Here is a 22,407-nt window from a genome sequence, read left to right on the forward strand (position 1 = left end):
TAATGTCGACTAATTTTCGTTTCAAAGTTTACAATCTACGTGCGTGTAGCTCTTCCACGTCCGTTTATTACGTAATTAAAAATATTATTCATTTGATGTATGATTTAATGCAGTTAATTGCTGGCTAATGAATGAATTTGATTTGGTCATGAACGTATATATAGTTTTGATGGCTAGACAATAAGCATTTAGCAAGTTAGAACTGAACAAACAAATTGACATATAACAAATTGATACAGTTTAGCGTTAGACCGGAATTTGATGCTGATTTTGAAGGTTTCCGCAAGTGGGAGTAAGGGTGCCAGTTTAGAAGATCAGTTTGTTTCAAAAGAAAGCTGCTTTTATGTTCAAGCATCAGAGTTTCAAATGACGAAACGATGCTTGTACGAATATCTTCAAAGAAAGAGCTTAGAGAATTAACCATATATTACTGTTAATCATGGGAGCCGATTATTTATCAACATCGAGTCAAGTAACATCGCCGGACGAGCCTGGGGACGTTGAATCTATAGAGCTTAACCTCAATCTTTGACCGTGTCGGCCTATTTGCAGACGATTATAACCCTATCGCATAACAGGTCCCTCATTAAGGTAAAGGGCGGGTATCTTTTGATCGAACATAGACTTTGTTAAGTCACAATTCAAACTGTGCCAACGAATAATCTGCATCACTGTTGGCTGTGATCGTAGAAACGGAAATCATGAAAAGTTGGAGGAATAGAGTTTTTATTTTTATCTTATGTCTTTCCACCATCGAGCAGATGGGTGAAATTTAACGATACAACGTTAATAAGAATTTCCAATCCAGTTTCAATTAGTTTGTTCATTTCGTACATTTTGCAAAAACTTTCACAAATTTCACAAAAATGAACTTAGTTTTATAAAAAGTCGCTGTTAGATGGCGATACAGAGCTAGCTTTGTTGCAAACTTGCCAAGGCCCAGTTTGATCGAAGTAAACAACGGTTTCACCTTGATGGAAGATTTAAGACTCAATTATAAGAAATAGAACTTCAGGTAACTCACCAGCGAATTAGCAATCGCAAAAAACGAGATCGGGCACCGGATGCGCTCTGATTAGCTTCACTGCCAGTTAGGTGGACGGTGAAGAAATTTGCATTGACACCAGTAGATAAATTTGCTAAATCAAAACAAAGCAAAATCTGCTGTCTTGCGTAAAAGGAAGACGCATAATGCGCACAATAGTGACAGTAATATTTCGAATTTTGAAAGCACTGCTGCTTCATGGAATTTTTCGAGTATGTTTTGCAATTCTAAATTTGTAACTGCGCTTCAGCAAGTTGGCACTAGTGAGATAACATTTGATACAATTCAGGCTTTTAACGCATCATGTGACTCAAGAAAATAGCCCTGTGACGTCATCCAACAAAGGTTTCCAGCCTTTGTTACATAGATTCACGTGACTAACATTTTTTTTATCCACATGGTCCTCCACTCCCTTTTAAACCATTTTACTTTTTACGACACGACACGTCTGTATGCTCGATCGAGCATCAACTGTTTTAACTGGGCGTGTTCACGATCTGTGTCCCATTATTTAGTCAACTTTCTGGGCGTAGGGGTCCTTCTGTAAAATGCGTTTCTGCCTACAGCTTCAAAGCTTAAAAACAGATTTGTAAAGTCTGATAATTTACTGTGATGCTTTAGTTGTTGATGGTTTAGTAAAATTTTCAGAGTTCGAAGTTAGATTGGTAAAATATTGAAAGAACAAAGTCGATGACTAAGTTGATGAAAACTTTAAGACTTGTTCTTGAAACTGCTGACCACAAGTCAGTTGTAATTCGACTTGTGGTTGCTGCTCGCAGCTGTATTTTAGAAAAACGGTTTTTATATGTATTGGCTCAGCCTTGGTGGAAAAATGGTTTTGTTTGTTCACAAAAGATTTATTTTATTTGATATTTGAAGGTTTTTGACAAACTTTAGAATGTTAGCACTTAGGCTCGTTGTGCTTTTGGCTGCTTACTGCGGGACCGTCACGCTTACAAGTGAGTTATCAAAATACTAGAATAATGTTTTGGACATTAATGCTGCGCACTTTATCGAAAAAGAAAATATTCGCTTAAACGATGTAGTAAAGTTTCCAAATGAGTTTTTACATGAGTTTAAAATTATGAGTTATTATTATGATTATGAGTTATGATTAACATCATGAGTTTTAAAATCTACATAAAAGCTGCCAATAACGATCGCGAACAAAATTCAATAGAAGACCAAAGGTTTTCTTGTTTCAGCTTCTGCTCAGGTTTGCCACGCGGGTATTCGGATTTTCAACGAAAGTAGAACCGGTGTAATTCTGGACGATGTCGCAACAATAACATGCAATGACAGCTACTTTTGCGCAACCTATCAGTACATGAATCGTACCGCCTCTGGTAAGTTGTTGGAATATCAAGGAATTCGTCACACACTTTAAATCAAATCATGCCTTATCACTTAAGCCCCTTTGTTATCTTGCAATACCAGGAACATACTTCACACAAGTAGGACGTTGCATAAGTCCTGTCGAGCTTCCTTACTGGACTTGTGATAGCCTAAAACACTACACAAGTGATTATGATGGCACGGTCGGTTATTGCAAGGCTTCCTACTGCTTCAATAATGATAGCTACATCCCTTGCAGCACAACGTTGATCTCTCCACCTCTAACTTGCCCGGTACCGGACGAAAATGGCAAGTAGTAGAGTGGACTTGTGAACGACTTCCACGTTTTATTTGCTTGGGGTCGTTTTAATATGATCTAATGCATGAAGTGCTGTCTCTATAATAATGCGGTTTTGTGTAGATTTGCAACTGCTTCCAGGATGTTCGGCAAAATCCGTTTTAGATTCAGTGTTTTCTTGCACCGGCATGGCGTTGGGCTCTTTTCCGTTCAACAATTCAGACATTTGCAGGTAAAAGCAAAATTGCCAAAGATTCAGGCTGTTTCCGGCTGAAATCGACCATCGTGGTATACATAGATTTTAAAAAAGGTTCAAAATGTCAACATTTTCATCCAGCTCGAACGTAGATTCCGTGGTCCGGTGTCTCAGCTCAAGATTGCAAATGTGTATAAACCAGCCTTGCCCATCGCTGTTGGATGAAATATATGGATTTACCGACTACGTTGTGCCGGTAATATAGGACAAAAAAGTACAATGACAACGAGTAATGTAATATACAACATTAGAACAATCTGAACAACTTTTGTTCACCAGCAACTGGACCGCATTGTGAACGGCGTCGAGTCATTGTCGGATCTTCTAAGGAACATTCAAGAAGAAACTGGGGGAAATATCTTGGGACCGATCAACATCAATTCAACTTTAATTTGCGAAACCATCTTAACGAATCCTCAGCAGGTTTTAAACTTGCTCAACCAGGGGCTGAACCTGATCCCACCAAGCGGCCTCAATCTTGGCTCTCCTATCTGTGACAACAGAATCGTGGATGACCTCATCAACTGGGGAGTGAAAGCGTTAGAAGGAATGCTATGGGCCACCACTCGTGCGGATATTTGCGCGTAAGGGACACGTCATAAGGCAAAAACACAACCTAAGTGTTCATTACTTTTCGATACAAAATGGCGTTTCTCCTCAGATCTTTCAATGAATTCGACGCGCTACTCCTCGACGCGGCAAATCGCCGATGCAACCTGGACACTGTTGGCGATTTTTTTGAAAATTTTGTGCCCGGTTTTGGTGGCGTCATTGAGAAGGGAATTAAACTTTTTATCGAAACTTGGACAAGTTATGACGTTCCTGGGTGTGAAGGTGAACAATTTTAAACGTGACGTAAAGATAGATGAATGACGTATTAGAATTTTATTAAAAGATGCAAAAAATTAAAACACAAAAATGTCAGCTCTGTAATCTCGAAATATTTTGTCAGGGACACCAAAACCTTTGGTCTGCTATCAAGGCTACAATGCGTTCAGTGCCGACAAGTCAACTTTCTACGAAGGCAATCTGACAGCTCAACTGTGCAAACCTGATCAAAACTGCGGATTCACCACCTATCTCAATACCAGCGACCCCCTCCACCCTGGTAACACGTTCTTTACCAAATATATAAGCTATTATACACCAAGTTAGTTTGAAACTATTTACATTATAAATTCGTATTGTTGCTACTCATATCTGTCCAACACATAGATTCTACACAAGCGATTGATAACTGACTATTTTAAGCTTTTGGAGTTTCTAAATTGACCTGGAACATGTAACAATATTTCTTTAACATTGATCGGGGAAGAAGCTAAAACGCTGAACATTTTCAACAAACTTAGCTTATGTTTCATTGACACAGTTTACGTGGAATCGGGATTTTGTATTGAAAAAGCTGCGCAGAGGTTCGTTAACTGTTCGGGAATCGCCATGTCGCTAAATGTCAATCCTACAGATTTCAATAATTGCACAGTTGATTTCTGCAATAGTAGCACATGCAATGAAAATTTGATCACTCGCATTCCTCCGTCATGCTCAAGCAGTTCCGACGGTATGTAGCATGTGAAGAATTACAAAAAGTTACGTTAAGTTAAGTTAGTTGACCGCCAGCAACACAAGACATACAGCAAATCTGTGATCAAGTCTTTCATTAATAGATATCCAGTTGTTCCCATCCTGTACCCTTAGGCAGAGCCTGGATGGCGTGTTTGGTTGTCTTGGCAATTACGTCGGTGGATACCCTTACCAGGATCAAGGCCAGTGCAGGTAGAAAGGAACGATTTGTGGTTTGTTTCTTTATTTAAACATATTCTATTATAAACTCATTTGCGAATAGTTTTCCTCAGAATTTATATGAAGTTTCTACTAAGCAACCTTAAAACGACTTGACCGGAAATTATACCGTATGTTCTAACAAGAAATCTGCAATAGATACGATGTCGGTAACACCATAGGATGTTTGAGCGACAAAGTGCAGGAATGTTTAGCAGGAGGTTGTCCGACGGTTCTTGACGCAATCCCTGGCGTAACTCAATCATACGAGGTCGGTAGAATATATTTGTATTACGTTAAACTTGAACAAAAGAAATGTTTTATGATGAAACAGAGGCCGAACCTGATTTTGATAAACCTCATCAGTGAGAGCTGTTATACACTGGTCACCTAGCGCCCATATAGCCTTCAGTGCGAAATCTGTTTCGTCTTTTTAGTAAAAAAACACAGCGGATTCCAAGGCCAAATTTTTCAGATAAAACGCAGATTCACTGAAGCACATTCTATATTTTAAAAAATTCATGTTTTATTCCCAATACAGATGGTCATATCCATTGCTTCTCGAATCCAGTCGTTAGAAAGCGGGCTAAGCATGCTTCCAGGCAATGAAGGCTTAGCCGAGATGATATACGGCCTTCTCTGCCGTTCACCTGACACAACCTTCGTTCCATCCAACTTACAGTACCTGTTGAGTCAATTGGAACAACTTAACTTTGGCAATTTTTCCAACCCAGTTTGCGACCAACAAGTTTTGCCGGATGTAATTAAGTATGCTGTAAGTGCTGTGTACAGCATGCTTCGAGCCAGAAATCACCAGGATGTTTGCATGTAAGTACATCTCGTAGGCTGCATTATATTAGCTCGGTGTTATCAAAAATGGATAACTGAAATTCTTGACGTCGATTTTATGCACGTTTCAAAGTTACGCTACTGCAGCTGGCTGCGGTAAAGTGCAAAATATTTTCTTAATCAATCAACGGCGTCTTAAAAACGTAATCAACCATTTTAAAAATGTGCAAAATATTCAAAACAAAGTTTCCTTACACATTGTACGTTATACAGCCGGAAGTTGTGAGGCCAATGAATGACGACTTTGTAAGCTGATAGTTTAAAATGACAACCTAATACGCTTTTTGTGACTGAAGAAATCGGCGATTTTGAGTTCGCTGTAGAAGTTGTTCTATTTATACATATTACAAAGCGTACTTATTTTGCAGAACATTCGAGCAACTAAAAGCTAATTTGACCTACGTGTGGGAAAACCGCTGCGACTCCAGCAGCCTGCGCGACTTCTTAAACAGAGTTGTTCCTGAACCCTACCCTGCATTGATCATGCAGGGCATAGACATCACACTCGGATTTTTAAGCAACCTGCAAATTCCAAACTGCGACGGTGTTGGTAAGAGTGCGATTCAACTGTTAACTTTCTATGTGATGTCAGTCTGGTGGCTTTGTTTGTGTAATAATAGGTTTTTATTAACATTTTCTTTTGATTAGGTCCGTCACCATTATCTCCACCTGACTGCTACCAGTTCTATCATTCGACCAGCGCTTGTGGTCAGAGAAAGGCGTGGGTCTGTGACTATGTACAATGGAAATACCAAATCATAACCGACTGGCTTCCAAGATTCCTGGACTACAGGTAGAAGGCAAATATCTGATGGTTGCTGATGTTCAGCAAAATTTTATCACATGTTAGTACGTCGACTGCATTACCGGAAAGATAAAAGCTGAATCTAATATTTTTTCGCATTTAGTGAGAAGAACGGTATCTATACGGGGGATCTCCCAGGTTGTCCAGCAGATTATCCAGACATGTGCACCAACTATGATCAGAGGAGATGCGCGGAGAGACTTGGATGCCGGGCGTGCTTCTGTGCTGACAACTTATACAAAGGTGAGTGAGGTGCAAGACATTTCTCGATCGACCGAACTTCAGGAAATGTGTTGAAGTGATAGCAATGACCATTTGGAAGAATTTAACCGAATTCCTATACCATTATATCTCTCTTACACGTATGTAGATTCTGATAAATGATTAGTTGATTGGAACAAAATCTAATTGTTTGTTTGAAGTTTGACCATTTGAAGGACTTTTAAAATACTGTTTATTGCAGACTTGGGCAGCCTCATCTACGGGTGGAGACACGATTATTACTCTTGGCAGCAGATTATGACGCGTTACAAATCCGTTTTAGCACAAACTGAAGGGGGGAATACAGATGACCAGTGCTAGATTTCATGGGAAGCTCTTTTGACAAATAGTGTAGATGTAAACGTTAATGAATGGGTATAGAACTAGAAGTTATTTGATTTGTTGTAACATTACTTGCATTCAACTTATTATGCAATTGCTTGTTTAATGAACCGCATAACGCAACGACGATGAGCATTTGTGCAAATAATACAAATTTACTTGTAGCACTTTTGTAGAACTATATACTATAAAAGTATTTTCAACCAAAACGTTTGTGAATAAAACAAAAGAAATTGTATTTATTGATTCCTTGCTACATTTTGCTGCCTGACAACAAACACAGTTATAAAGTTGATTCAAGTTAGCCGGTGTTTACCATAAAAAACACAGAGAAGTTTATTCAATTAAATCATAGTTAATTGTTTATCTCTGAAATATATTTCGTTGTGGTTCAACCTAAAGAACGTATGGAAAATAGCAGAAAGATTCAAAACAATAGATTTCGACGAGTCTTGGCAGCCTCGACTTGAAACACAGACATTATTTTCATGGTCATGTGATCGTTGTTGAAACGAGACGTTGAAGAAGTTTGATGCGAAACACAAATATCATCACTGACAACAAGAACAGAGGAAACTGACGCATTTTTTCCATTCACAGCAAGATAAAACATTAAAACACAAAGCTACAGATATATGGAATATCGACTGATACACCATAAACAAGCATTCGATTGTAAGTTTTGTCAACCAGTATGATACCGATGCAATGCATTATAACACTATTATCACAAACGTAATGGAACGACGTCACTATAGGTAAATCAAGAGGGGAAGTGTGAAACAGTGTCACAAAATATTTCATCGTCTCTCAACAAAACGTCATGGTAGATGGAAGGAAACGTAAAAAATCACACACATTACGAAATTGGACAAAAATATCTTGCAGGAGAGAACCGGGTTTAAGAAAGATAGAGCAGCGCAACCGTCACGCACCAATTAACACGCATAGATCAGTAGAAATCGTGCAGAACAAGTGTTTGCCGAATCCCGCGCTTCACTTGAAATCAATCTCATCGCCAGGAGAACAAAATGACAGGATCCATGACTTTTTTACGTTTCACGTGATGTTTGCGTAACAACGCTGTAAACAGCGTCACGCTCAAATTACTTTTCGACAATTTCCTTTAAATTTCTTAGATGACTCATCGCCCTGTGAAGTAAGAAACAAGTAATTAAAACGTCACAAAAGAAAAAAACTGACGACGATGTTTTGCGTTGAAACTTGAAACGGTCAAAGGTGACGACGCAGCTTGCACGTGATCATGCGACCTATTACAGCACTTCAGGGGTTAGCTTTTAGCAAGTACCCAGAAATAGTAATAGTTAGGGGGTATTTCGTTACCAGCTTGCGAAACAACGTGCCATTTTAGCAATTTGCTTAAATTCCTGAGGTGCGGCCTCAACTGACTGTGACGTCACATCACGGAAGTCTCGTGCTAACAGATACAAAATATTTTTCAAAAAACTTTTATCTTTCAGAATTTTTTTTAATTTAAATAGATTTATATTTTTAAATAGTGGAATAGATTCGTCGCTAAAAATTGACATTATTCTAAACCTTGAAGTTTGAAACGACTTTTTGAACACTTTTCTCCTTTCAGACAAAATTTGTTACCGTGTTATTATTCATATAAAATATAACGTGGTTATAACGCATGAGGTTGCTTAATGAAGCAATAACGACAAAGGCTTTGCGAAGAATAGCGCACAGAATGCCAACAAACGTAAAAAACTTTCGGAAATTATCGCGCGTCCAATATATGAAATCGCTGGTGACGTTTGTTGCCATTTCTTAACAAGCAATTTCCTTTCCTCACAGAAGGTAACAAAAATGTGGGAAAAATTTACACGAATTCCTTGAACAAGTCCGGTATCGGTTTTGTAAAACAGTTTCCTTAGCAACAGATCTTGTTTTGGTTGAAATTAATCCTTATGACAAAAGAAACGCGTAATTTCTATAAAGAATATTTGAAACATTAAATAGATAGCAACACATGTATTAGTCTGTCAAAGGGTCCAAAGCATCGCGTGATAGTTTATAGAAACGAAGAAACGCCCCAAATTATCTTAGAAACAACAACTTCAATGGTCAACTTGGCAACGCGTACATACAAAGGCAAGCATGCGGAAAGAACGTCATAGGATTGCGAAATAAGTTTTGCTGTGTTCAAAATTTTCCGTGCGTGCTTTATGCGAAGTTTAACGATTTTCTTAAAATAGAAAGAAAATTATCCTTCCTGTGCAACCATCAGTTCTGGTGCCGGTAGCGGGTGATTTGACAAAATTAGATCCTTTTCCGCAAATTTAACAATGATTAAAACGGCATTTTGTCATTGTGGAACGTAACAGCCGATATTTCCGAAGAGGAATCACATATTATTCAAATAAGATGACATAATCTACATCGACCTGATCAGAATTCAAACTGAAGATTTGCGGCCTTTACAGTAAAAGAAACCGCAATAGGACAAACGAAAGAAAGAAAAGTTCAAAAAATTTTAATCACCAAATAAACAGCACGGGGCATTAGGACAAAGATTTACAATTATCTCGCTTGAGCTGTCCTTGTCCGGGATGAAAGAATTTTCTTCACCAATACACCAAGAACAATTTAAAACGAGCTTAAACTTAAATCGAAACCAAGAAGATCGCACGAATTGCGTGCATGTGGATTACTCAGCATAGCAAATAGGTCTCAGTATATTAACAGGCTTCCATAAATTTCAAAAACACAATAGAACAGTGGGATCTGGATACGACTTGACCTTGAAAGAATTTCCTTCGAGAACAAACCATATTTGAATTTATTACGCGCTACCTATACCGGCATTAAAACGAATCATCATGGTTGGTTTCTCCACATAAATACGGGTCGCAAAGAGCTATGACGACGAAGCGTAGCTATGTCGGTGGGAAAGGTTTTTCAGTAAAGTGCTTGTGGGCCTTGTCGACGTCGTTTAAACCAGATTGGTTCTTTGTGGATCGACTTTGATCAGATCGGGAAAATTATTCTTGCTACAACGATTTAATTTTTAACCTTTCTGTCGCAACTACAAATGGTTTAAAATTTCGCGGTGTCGCAACTGATATTAAAACACTATACGTCATAATAGGAAGCTTTTAAGTTACGTTGGGGGTTAAACAGAAAAATGAAAGCACCAGAAATGAAATGGCAATTACCTTCTTAAAGATCTTTCCCCGGCCATATCTGCTCTTATTATGACGTCATTATCGTGATCTGTGAATAAATAAATAGAGGAAATCATTACTAGTTTTAGTTCTACTAGTTTATTTCACATAAACATTTGCAATTCAAAAACTGAAGTGTCAAAAAAAAACAAAAAAAACGGTTAAATTTAACATGGTTTGATCTGGTTGAGGGGCAGCTTGGATAACATTTGAGGGTAGCAAGGAATGTTGCCCACAGAGTGGATAAATCCGTGGATTGAAATTGGATCCGACTTGATCCTGGTTATACAGAAAAGGGGATTTCTTCCAAGCGTATTTTACGTTTCTTTAACTACGCCAAGGCTAAAGAACTTGTTATGATGAACAAACGTAACATTCTTCAACAAGAACCCAGCTAAGGAAAAATGGCGCCTATTGTCTTCTGCTGTCTTTAAATTGGTAGAAAAACAAGATGGAATAAATTGAGAACGACACAAAAGGAAGCTTTCAATAGAAACCCGGATTCGTATAATAACGAAAAAAATTAATACGTTTTGTGGTGACAATCGAAGAAGCAAACACGAGCTACAAAATCCTACTCAAAACCCTTTGTGAGGAAATAATAACAGCCTTTATGACATTCTCCTTAAACATTGGCGGTGAAAATGTGATGACAGTTATTTTCAAAACATATGAAGCGAAGCTACCTTAAAACGACCCCATAATCTGCAATGTGCGCCGGTAAATGGTGTTTAGAATAAGAAAATGGTAAAAACTTTTACCACTTGAAATATCTGACCTACAAAACAGGAGAACAAATGCTTGCCGGGCCTTTTCGTTTTTCGTCGACGCAAACACGAATAAAGCGCTTTCGAAAAGAACAACTCGAGACGTCGTAAACATGTGGGCGTGGGTAAGGAGAGACGACGCTTTTAAATTGATATTTGTTGATTCACGAAACCCGGTTCCCGTTTTTGGAAATTAACTGAAAATCTATACAATGAATTGAAACCTAATCACCGACAACAGTATATCAATCAACATTCGATTACATTTAGCAAAAAAACAATTAGCTTCTATTCCACAGCCTATATGAAGCAAACTGTTCTATAATGCCATCTAGCGGACGTCATAAACCTCATATTTATCACGACAACGTGGAGAAGGCCTGGTAAGAAAATAAGTGTAGCAGTACACTCAAGATCACTCAGTGGCGACAACTTGCGGCTTAATCTTAGCTTAGCGAATGTGGTATCCAAAACAAAAGCCGAGGCTTGAACACTCGACTTAAATGGGAGTCATCAGTTGTGAACTTAACTGATACGAAATTGGCAGAAAGAGAGTTTTTAACGGCATAAAAGAAGAGAGACAAAAATTACTGTTTTTCCGACCTTGATTTGTCGTTGAACTTGCACTTGAACTGAGACCTTGCAGGGTGAAGATCATGTTCTTGATCGCTTCCACCGACCCGGGTTGCCGACCCCCACTCAATTTAGGGGCATCCCCCTAAAAATGCGGGCAAGTGTTCAAATGAATGCGAAGCTACCTTTCCCTTATGTGGGCATGTGGAAGAAGTTAAAGGAAGTGTACGATGTGAAAAAATAGTGTCTTTGTGTTTTTCATGAATGAAGGTTTATGCAGAACACGGAGACGTGCGTGGAATACACAGATCCTAATTGTGGCAAAATGTAAACTGATTAAAACAGTCCTTGCAAAATGGAAAAGGAAGATAAAATTTGCCTCGCTTACATTCAAACATTCCTCCATGAAATCCTTCACTGCAGTCGATTTTCCTTCCATGCAGAAGGAGACAGAGATGTGTGAGGACGTGTCGTCATTATCACCTTTTCTCATTCTTCTACAGAGGATAAAAACTTCTATGATAATCGCTTTCTGATCATTCCATATTAACTAATAGCATATTTTCTAGTCTCTTCATGTTATAAATGGGCTAATATTGTAGAAATTGGGTTCCATGTTTCAGAGCAAGATCAAACGCAGCGTCAGCAACAAAGAAGAATTTCAATAAAACTGCATCTTTTTTATCTCATTGTTAATTACATTGATCGAAGTTATGTAAAAACAATAGAAATGATTCACATTTTGAAGAAAAACTTTAACATTTTTTACCTCATTGGAACTCTTTCCCAAGTTCGATCGCCATCTAGAAGTTGTTCTGTTGATGGGGAGGAGTGATTACTTCTGGGTTTGTGGTGGGGCTTGAATGGGGTTCGACCCGCATTTAGGGTCAAATGACTGGGTGGGGAGTCCATTTCTGCTTTCCAAAACGACTCGCTGCTTGGGTCTGAATCATAGAAAAAATCTTTTCTACGGAATGTAGGTAACTAAAATAAGATGTGTTACGTAATCCATTGCCACGATTAAAAATAAGGAAGATATAAATCGATAACTGGACAAATTGAAACAGACGGAGCAAAGAGCGCATTGTTCAAACAGAAACTTTGATACGACCTTCGCGAAGATCAAAAGTGGACAAAACATCTTTCTTCTTCTCACTGTTTCTCGAATGTGAGCCACCAGGGCGATCTTCGTCAGATCTTAGGAGGAAAATGAAGAAATGAATTTGAGCATAAAATTAACCGTGTTCTATCGATAACTGATAATCTTACGAGGCTTATTTTTGAACAATTTGTGAGAACAACAATACCTTTGTAGAATGGTTTGTAGTTTGTTCTGTCTTTGCTCTATAATCCTTATCACTTCAGACACATTGTCTGTTGTTGTAGTTGAGTTTAACTCTAAAAAAAGGAAGAAACTTATGGTACCGGTACTTTACAAAGTTATTTGAAATTGACCAAAAGAGCTACTATGCAAATACAGTTAACATAATCATGTAAGCCAGTTTATTAAGAAAGAAACAAAGAAACCTTCAGTACTTTCATTCCTGTCTGATGGTGGCGCGTATTCGATTCTGTGCCAAGTGGAAGGTTCAAGTTTAACAGATGATAAGTGTGACGTGTCATTGCACCTGAACACATAAATTCACGAGATGGTACACGAGGTTAAAAATATCAAAAAGACATGGGGTAAATTTTGTATAACATCTCTTTTGGATTTAATCTATCGCAAAACTACAAATTGCAACACAACCAAAATGGCAAAGTTTAAGCGTTAAGTCATGACAAAAATCTTTGTTTCTAAAAACCCAAGAAAGCAGTGGTAGTAGACCGAAAAAGCAACTCAACAGAGCAACGCATATTGTACCTTTTCGCCGGAGAAGCAGGTGCTGAATTAGACAACTTTCTATCTTGTAATGATGCCAGATTTGCATATTTTACAGTACGTGGAGTGTAGTTGACGCCATTCAAGGTGTAAGGATCGACTTCTGACAAATGATGCGCTTCTCCATTTGTGTCACGCATCACTGATTTGTTTCTCGTTGGAGAACTAAAAAAATCTTCCCGGTTACTCTCACGATAGTGGACGGTTTGAAATCCATACTCAAAAGATACAAATATGGAGGACACACATTTCACTCTGGTGTCTCCTCCAGTGTCCTTATGTGTACCTGGAGCACAGATGAGTGGATGCAAGATCTGAGAAGTGTAATGATTGCTTCATCGACGTCTTTTCCATTTCATGACAAAGTTTCTCTTCTTTTCTGACTGCAGTCGCAGATAACCTTTCTATCAGGTCAACCAGGGACTCGTCAGGTGGCTTCGGATTTCCATTGATCATTCTTCCGGATGCAGTTAAGTCAGCCTGGAAATGAGGAGCTCAAACTTAAAAGATAAATGAAACAAACTACAAGCAAGATGTATAGCACCTGGTATGATAAAAACTATTAATACAACATTGCATAATAACCACAAATATACCTAAAAAAACAAATACAGTGAGACCTCGTTAATCCGTACCCCGATGAACCGGAATCCCCGCTATCCGACACAAAACTGCCGGGAACGGATTTCTTCCTATGCATTTTACCCCTTTAATCCGGAAACCCCGCTGTCCGACTCCGACACAAAAGTTTTGGAACAAATGTGCTAAATCAATAGCAATAAAATCCGATAAACCGGATTATTAACAGTTAAGCGAAAATGATTCACGATTGTCCTAATACACTATGTACACTGGGTAGTTAGTTGACGAAACAATAGCCGATTATCTACGCATAATAACGTTGCGGTCAATTACCTTGCGTTGCATAATAACGTTGTAGCAGGGATGACGGACCTATTCGTTGTGGCAAGCCACTTTGTCAGTTAAAGCTGAATAAGCCGCACAGCTTTTTAGTCATACTATGAAATATTGTACAGTATTTCAGAAACGAAAAAATAAATTGTTCATCAACACTAACAAACAACGCTTCCGCGATCGCAAAAAAATACGTACATTACATCGGTTGAGTGCGGCAATCTATTGAAGACAAACTGCTGCAACTCAATCGTGCTATCAGCTTTTGATATCGCATAGCGCAAAGATTAGAAACAGGTCAAAGAAAGTTCAAGACTGCTGGTCCCGCCGGAATGCTTCGCCATGCAAGAGCGGTTGTCAAACCGACCTGCGACCGCATGTTGGTCACTTCTGGCTTACAGCATTCGTCTTAAATACGGTGGTTCTGGGGTTCAACACTGGGTTGGTTCATACAAAAAATATAATTTTATTTTAGTTGCTGTCCAACCAGAAACTCGGTACTTAGAATTGGAGTAAGGTGCATACTGCGTTTTGAACACGGTGCTGCATTTGCAAGATTGATTGATTTTTTACTTTCCGATAATCCGGATACCCCGCTAAACCGACATTTTTTGACGAAACGAAGTGGTCCGGATTGACGAGGTCTCACTGTAATATCAGAAAGTTGGAAACAAAATAATAATAAACAAACAAAAAGAATAAAATATAAAATAATAATACATCAAAAAACAAGTAATACCAAGTACCATGTATAATAACATTATTAGGATCTTGATATCATAAAATTGGTAGACTGTCCAGAAGGCAAAAATGTGATGCATAAACATGTAGACTAACAGGCCATGAATTTAAAGCTTGTGTCTTGTACAAATATATAAACACGCTTATACACCATATTACTTCCATGTCTGTATTCATCACCATGTTTATGGTAATACTTGTATTGTCTGGGTACTTAGACATGATACTATTTAACACGATGCAAAACCTTGAGATCATCAACAAGTTGCCACGTTTTCCTCACATCTTCGATTTGCATTGTGATGTCACTATGAGGCTTATCATTCAGGCTAGACAATGAACGAGAGGACAGAAGAGCCTCGCTTGAGAGCGACGATCCACTTTGAACCACTTGACGGCGATAAGTGCTTCTGTGAGTCGACTACGATAACATTTCCACCAGTCAGGTGTTTTGTTTACAAATTTAAATTTTCAATTCACCGTGGTTTAACACTCATAGACACACATGTTCATTCCTGGATTATGAACAAGTAACAAAATTGTTAAGTTAAATCTAAAACACAAGCAGCTGGCAACCATAATAAGTTGGGTTTACCTCTTCTTCAGTTGTGTAGTCTTCATCTGAAAATATTAAAGCCTTGCGCAAATGAGACTGCCCCTTTCTGCAATACCAATTGAACAAGATAATAAACATTATTCAACGTGTTTACACCACTGGTATTTTTATCAAATCCTAAGCAACCAAACTTGGAGTATCACAGCAGCACAATCCCGCTTGGGGTTGGACACATAAAGGACAAACCTGGTTGACCAAAACTGACCACTTTCTGGCATTGAGGTACTTGTTGAGATTGTTGAATCGCTGGCATCGTCACTGCATGACTGAAATGTTACAGATACTGGAATTATAATGGACAGTCATAGAATAAATTGTAATCACATGTTAAAATGTTCTAAATTATTGAACTGATAGACCTGTGTTTTCCAAACTTTTCCTTTGCAACCCCCAACTTCAATAATTCCTTTCTCAGAGACCACAACTTAAAAATAGCTACTTAATAGACTATTTATGAGAAATTTAAGTTTAACTCGCGGACCCCTACCCCCTTGGCAAGTAGGAAAAGTTTGGCAACCTCTATGATAGACATTCAGTCGACAACAACAACTATTCAGGGTTGAATTTCTGCCAGTCATTGAAGCTGACACTCACTTCAATTTTCTTATGGCGGCAAACTCGGCAAATAGCTGGTTGAGAAGAATGCTTTAATTTCCGACCCGATCGTAAATTGTACATGGAATTTTGCTTTTCATTTTTATGTTCCTATAAAGACACAAAAGCACAAATGAAATTAAATTGTTTAAATCAAGTATTTGTATTGCATGTAACTTTTGCTCTAAAACCCAAAGTGCTTTACGATATAACACGTTCAACACGAATAAAATGCAACAAACACTCTGACTCCATGGAAATAGGCAAATTAATACTTAAACGAGAAGTAAACCAAACTCTACCTTGGAATCAGAACTCAAATGTTCAAAAGTGGGTGCCGTTAACAGCAGGTCCTCAGCAACTAAAGTACTTGCTTCTCTCGATAAGCTTTCATAGCCGTCTGGAAGCATAAGTTTGGCCATTTGTATTTCCCTTTCAAGGGTGGAGGGGTCTATAAGAAAGAACCGAAGTTTATATAACGATGTATTCACGAGGCTTCGCGGTACCCATTGGAATTCCAAAATTTAAGACTTCAATATCTTGGTGGATAGGATTTTGATTGTTATCATTGCATTTGCAAATCACTCCTATTACATGACAAATTACACAATGGTAGCTAGAAACGAGGAAAGATTTCTCTTCAACATACCTTGTTTCAAAGCTTGTTTTTGCAAGGGAGTTTTGCATATTTCCGACAATGACTTGGCCAATTTTACATTTTGACATTTATCAAAATTGTGGATATAATCCTCAAGTACTTTTGATGCTGATTTATAAACACGGTCGTTATAACGAGCATTATATGATGTCGGTGTCCTGAACAAAATATAAAACTGAATAAAGAAGTAGATTCTTCAATAAGTTTTTAATGAACTTAGACAATAAACGCATTTTACACCACAAAAAAACTTTTTCTGGTAATAAAGTCAATGTTTTTAAACATTTTCATGTTTAAACAATATCTATCTAAATACATGCACAAATAATCACCCACATTCTAAGAAGTTAGGAAAAAAAAACTCAAAAAAATTGGTTTAAAATAGTTTCACAAATGAAACACGACACCAAATACCTCATAGATGACGAGTAAATCCTGCTTTGATCTTGATCGGCATCAGCTTGATCAAGAAATAACGAAGTAATCGTGGAAACTGATGAACTTCCTCTATCCGGCCTCATCTCATTCAGAATTATCACTCATTCTCAAACATTCCTTATTCTTATACAATACGCTGCCACCCAAGAGAACAAGTCGTGGTAATTTTCACATAAACTGACTCAAAATTATCTATAAGGTAACAACTAATTCTGTATTTATTATAGCAAAGTCAATATATAGAGAGCCAATACAGTATATATATATCATACTGGCTAAAAATACTGCAAAATGCTGGCAATACAGGACATTATTATGATAGCAACCGATGCTAAATGTTTCATTTCTCTAACTGCTTCAACACAAAACAATTCCAGCCAATCATTTCTTGAAGCGGGGGTTCAAAACAACAGATGGAGCAAGAAGATGTACCGATGTTTACAAAACAAACATGGCCTTTTGTTTGCTCTCTGATAACTCACTTCACACAAACGCCAAACAGATAAAAAAGTTAACAGTTAATCAATTAAGACCAGAAACCTATTTGGTAAGTGATTGCGTTCCGTAAACACAGAGTGATTAACTTTCATCAAATGACACAGCATGTACCCAAGCCACACAACATGGAGGCTGAAAAAAATATACAATCAACTTCATTCATTTTAAAATAATGAAGAAAACAGTGAAACGTTGAAGACCTGACTGTGTCATAATAAAGGTTGCCATGACAAACTTCACAACATGACTGATTAAAATTGATGATCTGGCTCCAGGGTAAAGCTGGTGGTAACAATGGTAACCATGGTAACAAAACAAGTACATTCTATTGTAATTAACAGTCACCGAATCATATGAACTTTTTTAAATTACAGCGCAGAAAATCATATCACTTTTAATCGGTCATGTGGAATTTTAACTGATCATCTGGGTATATATTCTTCATAAAATAAAAAAATTAAATAACAGCACAAAAAAACTTGAGAAAATAAACGAAAACTAAAAGCTACTAAAAGCTAAATGTCAATATGCAGGCCTGTGCGACAATACAAGTTTGTTTCATGAGTTGATCTGTTTCAGTTAGTTGCCACAAATTTTAATAAATTATTTTCATTTTAAAAGTAAACTATCTGAAAATTCTTGGAGATATTTTTTAGTAAATTTCACAATCGAATTGTGACAATGAATGAATAAATGTCGCTACTTACTCATCGAAATAAGAGTTAGTAGTAACCTTAACATACCATGATTTTCAACTCAGTTCTACAGAACTGACTTGGCGTCAGCAAACTTTTTTCACAAAAGGCCAGATAATCATGAAAACTGGCCATCACGGGCAAAATTTCCACTTTGCTGAACAGAGGAAGCTCACTTCGCCACACAGGAAGCTGATTTGTGATTCAGTGAGACGGGCCAGACAAATTAATCTTGATCAAATTGATCTAGAATTTGATCAGTTCGAAGATGAACATTCCTATTATTATACCATCACTAGCAACTAAAGAGCAACTGCTGTTAATGTCTTTCCAAGAGTAACAGTAGCAGTAAGTTAGCAGTTCCATTGAGCATCGAAAATGGGTTCATATAATTTTGACTCTAGTCCTCTAATCACTTCGCAACGAAACAGTAAAACAGTAGGATGATTTGGAAAAAGGTTTCAGGGCAGAAGAATGCAGACACAACTACATGAAAGTAATAGTAGCATTTTGCGCCACATGTCCACGTGCCAGACGAGCATTTTCTTCAAACTTTCCCATGCTTTTGGGTGAGGCAGTAACATCGCTTGCTCCGGTTTAGTGGCCCTGGTGAACAGTTATAAATTTGAACAAAATAAAGAAAAATATAAATTGTATCCACTAAACGTTGCACATGAACAATCTCAGTAAATTAAGCTCTGGGTAAGATACCGTTGTCAAGTATTAGTTTAGTTTAGTCTTAGAATAAAATTAAACTGAGAATAGATATGCAATATCATAAAAACCATTTTTGTTTGATTTTCACATATGGCATTCCTATCCTTGACTGCTTCAATTACCTTTTGTTTATAATCAGCATTCCTTTATGCAGCGTAGGTTCATTTATACCTTCATTTAGTTTTAACTTTTAGTTTCTCGTCAGTTGAATAAAGTTGCTTTCCACATGTTTGCTGATTCCTCTTGAGTGCTTGAGTGACTAAGATCTCAAATTTTTTAAATCTAATCAAGGTCTAACACAATCCTGACGCTGTTTCTTGATGCTTGTCTGTCATCACTCAAGGTCAATACACGGATATGCTTCGGCTTCGATATGCCAAGAGGACCACTCAGTTCTTCATTACATTTAAAAGATAGCCACAATAGTGACCTCACAATTTCAAAGAGGAAGTCCACTATACAGCATCACATGGTTGCACTAACACATTTGTGCGCCCAAGTCAGGAAAATCATCCTAAGTGCAGTTCGGGTGTAGAGTTGTCGGAAGGAAAGCTAAATGTTACTGGTATTGCAAACACACAAACTCATTTCTCTTTTTGTAAAATCATTTTCCAACCCGCAGTTCTAAGCAGAAGATAATTCATGAACCTCTTAAAAACCATCACTTTTTATGAAAATTAAATTATTACTTTTTATTACATTTTAATGTTAATCTAAAACGGAAAAAAACTTCCTATGATACCCAACAGACCAATTTCTTAAACTTTTATTTTTGTGATACTGAAAAAAACTTATATATGCTAAGCTGCGCAGATATGAATTGACCTAGGCTAATACCGTACATATGGTGTCATAATTTTTATCTTTTGACTGAAGAAATTTTTTCTTTGCATGGCTTAAACATTGCATGCCTTCAATTCAGCAATAACTCCTTATTACCCGTGCCCCACATTGCGGGTTACTGAGCAAGTTCTCTCTCTGTATTGTAATGCTTGTTTTACAAGTTTTGATTGATACACACAATTTTTAATCCATTTTTTTATTTTTTTTTGCATAACTAAAACTTGCTTAAACACCCATACATGAACAAGCCAATACTTTGCCAATGCCTTGCTAAAGGGCATTTTCAGGGCAGCTCTGCATCCGGACTGCACTTATGATGATTTTCCTGACTTGGGCGCACATGTGATGTGTGTAAGCGCAACCTTGTGATGGCACAATGGTAGCGCCACTGGATACTGAATGTGAGTAACCATTATTGCAATCTAAGCAAACTAACCACTCTGCTACTGAACCAACAATTATGCTAGGCCTAGGCCAGGGGGTTCTTATATGTTGATCGCAAAGGAAACCCGTGATGATTGCACATAAGTAAAAGTGCATGTAAAGTTCAGCTAAGTGTATAATCAATTAATCATTCATGATTATGAAAATTACTTCCTTAAAGGCGCTACAGAAGCTTATCAGATATCATAATCCTTAACCTCAGACCAAGGAAGTCTCTGCATGTCTTAAACTTATCATGGTTTAAATTCGCGATGAAAATCGCACTTTGAGCAAGCTAGCCTACATTCTTGGCCAATTTCGCAGCCTGGAAAGTAAGCAGTTTTTTTGACAAACGATTTTGCTTCCAAAACTGCAATTTTTTTGTGTTACTGTGACGGCATGCACTAAGCAGTTAGTTCATTCTAAACCAGCCAGACTGGAAGGTACAGCAGTTTTGGACAAGAAGTCATGCATGCGAAGACATCATTTTGGCACGATGGCGTGCACTGCGGCCTCAATTTTTTTTAATTATTATAAATCAACGTTCAAACAAGTAAACAACCAGCTACTTTTATTTATTTATTATAAATTGGTGTGAAGATAAAGAAGTTCGGTGTGCACGTTGATACATATTCTGTGTGCAGGTGCCACACTTTCCGCTATGGCCTAAATGTCAATATGAAAAAGTTTGCTATGAAATTAACCTGCAGCAAAGTCTTGTGTGTCTGAGAGTTCTGTTTCCACGATTTTCAAGGCCTCGAGGGTATCATGGTTTTATGCAGATAACCAAAACATTGAAAGGAAACCTTAATTATAAAATTCTCATTATAAAAATTCACTCAGCCTATAGACTAACTTTAAAACTTTGTAAAATTTTAGACAGTCAGAACAAGTCATTTCTATAAAAGAAAACAACTTTCCTCAATAAACTTTATCCATTGGTAAAAGTGGGGAAGCCATACCAATAAACCTGTATAAACAAGGAATTATGTGCACAAGAAAATTTCAGACAATACTCTTTAATCGCCGCCAGGTATTCAGGGTCATTTGCCTTCCCGGCTTTCTAAAACTCATTTCAAAAACAAAATCAAACAGGAGTTTTGCAAAGGGACTTTCCCTGCTTAAACTTTAATCACAAATAATCGACAACAATTAAAAATATGCCAAAAACTTATAAACGCTACATCGAGCGCTTTTTTATATTAAAACAGAATACATTTCTCACTGCTTAAGACGAAATTCAATCTTGGTCTTTTTCACTTGGTTGATGATCTTATTCGAATATTTTTGATTTCATTCCGATGTTGAATTCATTTCTTTTATGGAATAAATATAATTCATGGAAAAGTCCAACAATTTATATTACAGACAACTTAATACTTTTTATGTCATCTATTCATCACAATCACAACAATCATCATCACGATCATCTCTTGCTTGAATTGACTATAATCGTCAAAAATTCTTGGCGTGGTTTTTATAACATCACTATGTGTAAAAGATTGAACATAACTGCATGTATTCTTTTTGAAATTATATTATATATATTTTGTATATTAAAATATATTCTTATTTTGTATATTCTACCATTCTATACTGCATATAGAAGCATAGAATATACATGAAGGTTATCATTCTATCCAATTTTAATTGGAATATTTTCAGTTTTCAAGTCACCTTCAGTCAAGAATAAGCATCTGTCTCGTGGTGTATTCTATATTTTGGGAAGATAAGAATGCATGGAAATGTCAATAAAATGAACATTTAAGAGTCTAGCGATAGCAAAAGTAAGTCTTGGCGAGGCGATTGCAAAAGCGCAATGAACGCACTGTATCGTTTAATTTTTGCCATTTTCTGTGTGGGTCGAAAATTACGATGTTATCCGT

At 37.3% G+C, this 22,407-nt stretch overlaps 2 protein-coding genes across 4 annotated transcripts; one reads left to right on the top strand and one right to left on the bottom strand.

Annotated features, from left to right (window-relative positions):
* The first annotated feature begins 1,846 nt into the window (after positions 1-1,846).
* Positions 1,847-7,208, top strand: LOC143445263 (uncharacterized). Its single transcript, XM_076944217.1, has 16 exons — positions 1,847-2,004; positions 2,251-2,391; positions 2,483-2,689; positions 2,802-2,910; positions 3,016-3,130; positions 3,214-3,518; positions 3,596-3,768; positions 3,887-4,042; positions 4,304-4,492; positions 4,599-4,707; positions 4,873-4,984; positions 5,255-5,541; positions 5,931-6,112; positions 6,211-6,355; positions 6,471-6,610; positions 6,831-7,208. The coding sequence occupies exons 1-16, from the start codon at positions 1,944-1,946 to the stop codon at positions 6,947-6,949; spliced, it is 2,550 nt and encodes an 849-aa protein (XP_076800332.1). The 5' UTR covers positions 1,847-1,943; the 3' UTR covers positions 6,950-7,208.
* Positions 7,209-7,537: 329 nt separating this feature from the next.
* LOC143445264 (uncharacterized) lies at positions 7,538-20,473 on the bottom strand. Of its 3 annotated transcripts, none has more exons than XM_076944220.1 (18): positions 19,378-20,473; positions 17,322-19,144; positions 16,899-17,065; positions 16,552-16,700; positions 16,250-16,360; positions 15,842-15,921; positions 15,635-15,701; positions 15,323-15,460; positions 13,670-13,863; positions 13,366-13,548; positions 13,029-13,129; positions 12,809-12,899; positions 12,613-12,698; positions 12,271-12,445; positions 11,890-11,998; positions 11,532-11,646; positions 10,153-10,210; positions 7,538-8,122 (listed from the first exon to the last, which is right to left on the bottom strand). In XM_076944220.1, the coding sequence occupies exons 2-18, from the start codon at positions 17,426-17,428 to the stop codon at positions 8,077-8,079; spliced, it is 1,977 nt and encodes a 658-aa protein (XP_076800335.1). In that variant the 5' UTR covers positions 17,429-19,144; positions 19,378-20,473; the 3' UTR covers positions 7,538-8,076. The 3 variants fall into 3 exon arrangements, with proteins under 3 accessions (XP_076800335.1, XP_076800333.1, XP_076800334.1); XM_076944218.1 differs by having other exon boundaries at positions 15,287-15,460; positions 19,378-20,471; XM_076944219.1 differs by having other exon boundaries at positions 13,038-13,129; positions 15,287-15,460; positions 19,378-20,469.
* Positions 20,474-22,407: the final 1,934 nt, after the last annotated feature.

This window comes from Clavelina lepadiformis, chromosome 2, assembly GCF_947623445.1.
Source record: "Clavelina lepadiformis chromosome 2, kaClaLepa1.1, whole genome shotgun sequence".
In the NCBI taxonomy this organism is placed as follows: domain Eukaryota; kingdom Metazoa; phylum Chordata; class Ascidiacea; order Aplousobranchia; family Clavelinidae; genus Clavelina; species Clavelina lepadiformis.

What these genes read in the sequence shown, in the direction of transcription:
- LOC143445263 (XM_076944217.1), top strand. Translation starts at nt 1,944, where the DNA reads ATGTTAGCACTTAGGCTCGTTGTGCTTTTGGCTGCTTACTGCGGGACC. An exon ending in CAGCGACCCCCTCCACCCTG is followed by an intron (nt 4,043 to 4,303) that starts GTAACACGTTCT and finishes TCATTGACACAG; the next exon opens with TTTACGTGGAATCGGGATTT. An exon ending in CCAAGATTCCTGGACTACAG is followed by an intron (nt 6,356 to 6,470) that starts GTAGAAGGCAAA and finishes TTTCGCATTTAG; the next exon opens with TGAGAAGAACGGTATCTATA.
- LOC143445264 (XM_076944218.1), bottom strand. Translation starts at nt 17,428, where the DNA reads ATGAGGCCGGATAGAGGAAGTTCATCAGTTTCCACGATTACTTCGTTA. An exon ending in GCCGCCATAAGAAAATTGAA is followed by an intron (nt 15,922 to 16,249) that starts GTGAGTGTCAGC and finishes GTAACATTTCAG; the next exon opens with TCATGCAGTGACGATGCCAG. An exon ending in CACTTTTGATCTTCGCGAAG is followed by an intron (nt 12,446 to 12,612) that starts GTCGTATCAAAG and finishes TCTATGATTCAG; the next exon opens with ACCCAAGCAGCGAGTCGTTT.